The sequence below is a fragment of the Montipora foliosa genome, chromosome 13, assembly GCF_036669935.1.
Source record: "Montipora foliosa isolate CH-2021 chromosome 13, ASM3666993v2, whole genome shotgun sequence".
Taxonomy (NCBI): Eukaryota; Metazoa; Cnidaria; class Anthozoa; order Scleractinia; family Acroporidae; genus Montipora; species Montipora foliosa.
In genome coordinates this window covers 41,752,200-41,757,199 of record NC_090881.1, presented here as the reverse complement: position 1 = coordinate 41,757,199, position 5,000 = coordinate 41,752,200, and the positions used below count along the sequence as shown (strand labels likewise).

Below are 5,000 nucleotides of genomic sequence, written 5' to 3'. Positions count from 1 at the left end.
AACCTATTGTTTTGTAGCGTCGTCGTTGCCGTCGGCGTCGTCGTTTCGTAAGCTCCCTAATTATCTTCCTGAATGACTATGTCACTCACACAGAACATTAATAAAGACATCCTTTGTCAAAGGATTCCCAACACCATTATCAGCGGTACATCGGTAGTGTCCTGCCTCCTTTTTACCAGTGATGTTGAAAGGCATGGTGACTGCAGTATTATCAGAGAGTCTTGTCCAGGTTATTATTGGTTTTGGTTTTCCATCCGCTGAACAGTTCAAAGTCAATTTAGCAGGTGCTGTTACCATTTGGTTGCTTGAGATTACAATATTACTTGGAGAAGCTACAAAAAAATTGAAGAAACCCAGTTGCTGTCTCAATTTATGCAATTATGAGTATATTTTCGAACCAATTTTATATACAGTTTTGTCAGTAAATTCTTTGATTAGGAACGAATTCTCGTTTAACATAAAGTTGTCTTGTCACACTAGTCAAAGCTCCCTTTTTCATCTATCTCCAGTCCAAAGTAAAAAAAAAAATCAAGATAATTCTCCTTAAATGGTAAAGCTTGTGAGCTTGAAAGCTCCCCGTTTGTACGCAATTTAACCAAACACCTGAAAGAAGACAATCAGTTACTGACAAAACGAGGCCGATTTCAGTGAAATCGGAACCACGGAAGATACACGAATTTTGCTGCTCAGGGAGAGAAGTCTAAACCCAGCCCGCAACACACGTGCTATCCCTGCAGGAGAACTTAAAGCTACTCCCGCGCTTTAACCAATGGTTCTTAGGTCGCACCGTTGCTAAAAAAAAAAATCCAATTCTTTTACAATTTCGAAAGAGGAAATGCAGCAAGATTAAAGAAAAAAAAATAAAGGAAAGTAAATGAAAAATCCCAAGATCTCACTTAAAGTGCTCATCACCAATTTTTTTTTTGTTTAACTGGAAAAAAAAACCCTCCGCTGAAACTAATTCTTGAAAATAAACCCGTTTTTTACACTTCCAGGCATTTTTTCCCGAGGCTTAAGCTGCTTTTACACGTTGAAACTTTTAGCCGAAACTTGTGTGCAACGGCGCTGCGAAACAGTGAAGTTTCAGGAGGCATTGCACCGTGTAACACGGTCGATTTCGTGAAACTTTTTTGAACCTCTGTTGCGAGACAAGTTTCACGAAAAGTAGAACCGCTTTCTACTTTTGTAAAGCCGCTTTTACACGTTGAAACTTTCAGCTGAAACTTGCAATTGTGTGTTCGGCACTGCAAAAAATGTTTCAGCAGGCGTTGCACCGTGTAAGCTAAAGGTCGAAACTTCTTCGGGAACGTTGAAACTGGTCTCTAAATGTTATTTACATGGCCTTAGCCAGTTTCTGATTGGCTCACGCAGCGTAGCGTAACAAAACCGAGCGAGACCAGTTTCTCGAAGTAGTGTTACACGGTGAAACTCCTGTTTTTTATTACCACTACGACTGCTGAGACCGTTGCAGAAGTAGAGAGCGCTTCTACTTTTTGCCAAGAGCCATGATGGCTCTTGTTTTCGCGAAATGTGTCTCGCAACGGAAGTTGAAAAATTAAAAAGTTTCACGAAACCGACCATGTTACACGGTGAAATGCCTCCTGAAACTTGTTTCGCAGCGCCGTTGCACACAAGTTTCAACTTGTAACAGCGGCTAATAATATACATATTCTGATTGGCTGCAAGCAGTACAGTTCAAGTGTAACACAGTGCAAAAAGTGTAATACCAGTGCAAATTACACATCGAAATTCTGGATTATGATAGGCTAATAAACAACAGGGTTTGGTCAGAACCAATCAAATCTTTTGTTTGGCGCAATTTATGGCACAATTTTTCCCTGATTGCGTGATACACATGCTTTTCTTCTGCTTAAAAAACCATAACGATTACCGGCATTTTTCTCAAATTTGATTGGTGCATTAACTGCTTTATTTTTCACTAATTATTGTGTAGGGTTGAAATCGGACAGTGAAATCAGACAGTTGGCTGCAACCGGATACCTGAAATCGGACAGTTACATCAGCCAATCACATTAAGTGCACTCAGCTTATTCCACCAATCACATTCTTTATCACAATAACAAAAGCAACAACCACTTACCCTACCAAACTAGGGATTTTCCAAAATGGACAAATTTGTAATTTGAGCGATTTTGAAGGATTTTAGTTCAGTAAACGGCAAACTAAGAATCCTTTAAAATCGCTCAAAAAACTGCTTTTGAGGCAAAAGGACGATCATATACCACAGGTAAAGTAATTCAACGTTTATTTAACATTGGTTGATATACATACCTAGCGATATATCGTTATAGGTGAAGCAAACGGTAAATCCAGTACACTTTAGTTTACACACACACATTGTGTGGGCCACCGGTGGTCACGTGCACAAACAGCTTGCACATCTTAGTCAATACCGGGAACGTCTGACCCCAACATTGGTTTAATAAGGAACAAAATCACTTCAACCATAGGTTGCAAGATATAAAATCAAGATTTCCAGAACAACTTCCGAAACTTGCTCACTCAGAACAAACAAAGACTTCAGCAAATGAATTTAATTATCAACAAGACGCTCTTTAATTAAAGCGTTTACTCGGAATACCATGTTGCGCAGAAGTAGGATGATACATTTGGAAGAGTTAGAGACAAACTGCAAGGATTGATTAGACTAAAGCGATGGTCAGATTTGCTAAGTACGGAACAAAAAAAGTAAATGTTTCTGCAACCAACTGAAATCTGTAGGGCTCATGACAACGGATAACGTATCGGTGAACATCGCTTACTGTTTACAAATAAAATCAATCGGTCACCAAGCAAAAAATGATAGTTTGATTTGTTACAGGTTGTTGGATCGGAAATAACGTTAATCTACGCAATTCAGGGGTGACGTACAAAGTGAAACCAGTGGGCCAAAGGAGAGTGAAACGGTGCACCAGTGTTACACAATCTAAATGGGTAATACCCATATAATCTAAATTTAGATCAGTGGGTGCAAGCCATCTCAGATGATCATCCGAGTCATCCAAGCCATCCAAGCAACTCATTAAATATGCGTTTCCTCTTTCACTTCAATTACGTGAAGTTTACCCTATACTTAGAAATTTTCTCGTCAGGTAAAAAAAAGGAAAAAAGAAAGGGAAAAAAGGAAAGTTTTTGTTTAAGATGATCGACGGACATAGATGACAAAAAGGTTGAACCTAGTCCGTTAGCCACGCGTAAGGAATCATCGATAACCACCACACCATGTCACACCATTGAAGCACGCTGCTGAATGAAGGCGAATTTTTATAATATTTAAATAGAGACCCATTACCAATATTGAAAGCTAATCGATTTAAGATGGGTGCTTACTTAGAATGGGCGTTTAGACTTAAACACAGTTTATCAGCACTATTCAAAATGGGTGCTTAGACCATCGGGAGAAATGCCTATTGTTCTCAAGACATTTACTTACAGTTCAAGAAACGTCTTAGGACTGTTATATTGCTCGTTATTATTCATAGACGCGCAAGAAGCACGCATTTCATTGGTTGCTATGCACGCGCGGCAATGCTCATTAGTATGTAGTAGGCGGTCAATACAAACAATAGATACTGCCTGCTATTGTTTTCTCTTTTCTTTACTAAAATCACACATTTGCGCGCAATACCTGTAAACGAAACAAAAAGATGTAAAGTTTGCCAGTGCAATTATTTTATGCATACGTTTGGATTGATTTCGGCTAAATATGGTGCGTGCGTGGTTGGATGACTCGGATGATCATCTGAGATGGCTTACACCCACTGATCTAAATTTAGATTATATGGGTATTACCTATTTAGATTGTGTAACACTCTAACGTATCGACAGAGAAAACTTGAGAAAACCATTGCAGTAGGTAATAAACGCTATATTAATATATTATTTTCAATTAAAACCTCTCCCTACGGGTTATCGCGCATGACGTTAACCAATGAAATCCCCGCGTCCTAATTTATTATGCATTTTTCTGCACTTCCGGTTTTTAAACACATTTTAAAACTCGGTGTACCTATAGTTATTATCCCCTTAGGACATCCCGAGTAATAATTATCGAACTCCAGTGATCCCGGACTGACTTCCGTGCCTCAGGTATTCAATAGGATATCCGCAAGTTGCCATTGTCACTTTATCACGGTTCAACTTCTCAGTCATCCACTGGTGTTTTTTTACCGTCTACATGGCGAATTCGCAGCCGTTATATCAATAACGATTAAATTACCAAAACGTAAACTACCTACTAGCAATAAAATATACATATTCAAGGAAAGAGAAATAATAGCACTATCCATATCATACTAATCCAGCATTAAATTCGACCGCACGCCTCCCATTGCGAGGGATTCAATACAAGCTCGAGACACACGACAATCAAATGGAGGTTTCGTATCATACGAAACCTCGAACGACGCGTGCAATGCATGCCATTCGACACAGAGTCTTTAAAACCCATCGGCTACTTTCGAATAGGCCTTATTCACGATATCCGCCATGTTGGTTTTCAATGGAAAATTAGCCATGTGTTATGCTGGGGGGTGGCAAACATTGGAAAAAAAGGCCAATTGCGGAAAATCGGGTCGTCGAAATATTGAAATAACATTGCTAAAAGTGCATTTTAGAATTCAGAAGTAAGTAGGCTTTTATAATAATTTTATATCTTTTGATTTTGCCTTTGACATTTTGACTTTCTACTTCGTTATCTGCTCATTTTTCACTAAAAAAAACATCGAAGTAACTCGTGTAATCATTCTACTTTACTACTTAGATGATAAACATTCAATAAACATGAAACAAATCACCTGTGTGGCTAAGATGTTTGTTATAACCTTTCGAACTTGTGTTGTTTCCCCGCTCAGAAGTGTGTGGCTAATTTGCATGATAATAGCAAATCCAACATGGCGGCTATCGTGAATAAGGTCTATTGTGCAACAACAAAAGAACAGAGTCGAGGTTTAGGACAATAATTTAAATTTTCCTTTGTT

General features: G+C 38.7%; 1 protein-coding gene across 2 annotated transcripts in view; it reads right to left on the bottom strand.

The window, feature by feature from the left end:
* The window catches only part of LOC137982360 (proto-oncogene tyrosine-protein kinase receptor Ret-like), a 43,592-nt gene that overhangs the window by 27,604 nt on the left and 10,988 nt on the right, over window positions 1-5,000 (bottom strand). The window contains exon 3 of one of the 2 annotated variants that reach the window (XM_068829463.1): window positions 90-332. In XM_068829463.1, coding sequence (XP_068685564.1) covers window positions 90-332 — 243 coding nt within the window. Of the gene's footprint in view, window positions 1-89; window positions 333-5,000 lie in introns of those variants that run through there. The other variant, XM_068829464.1, reaches the window with a different exon arrangement.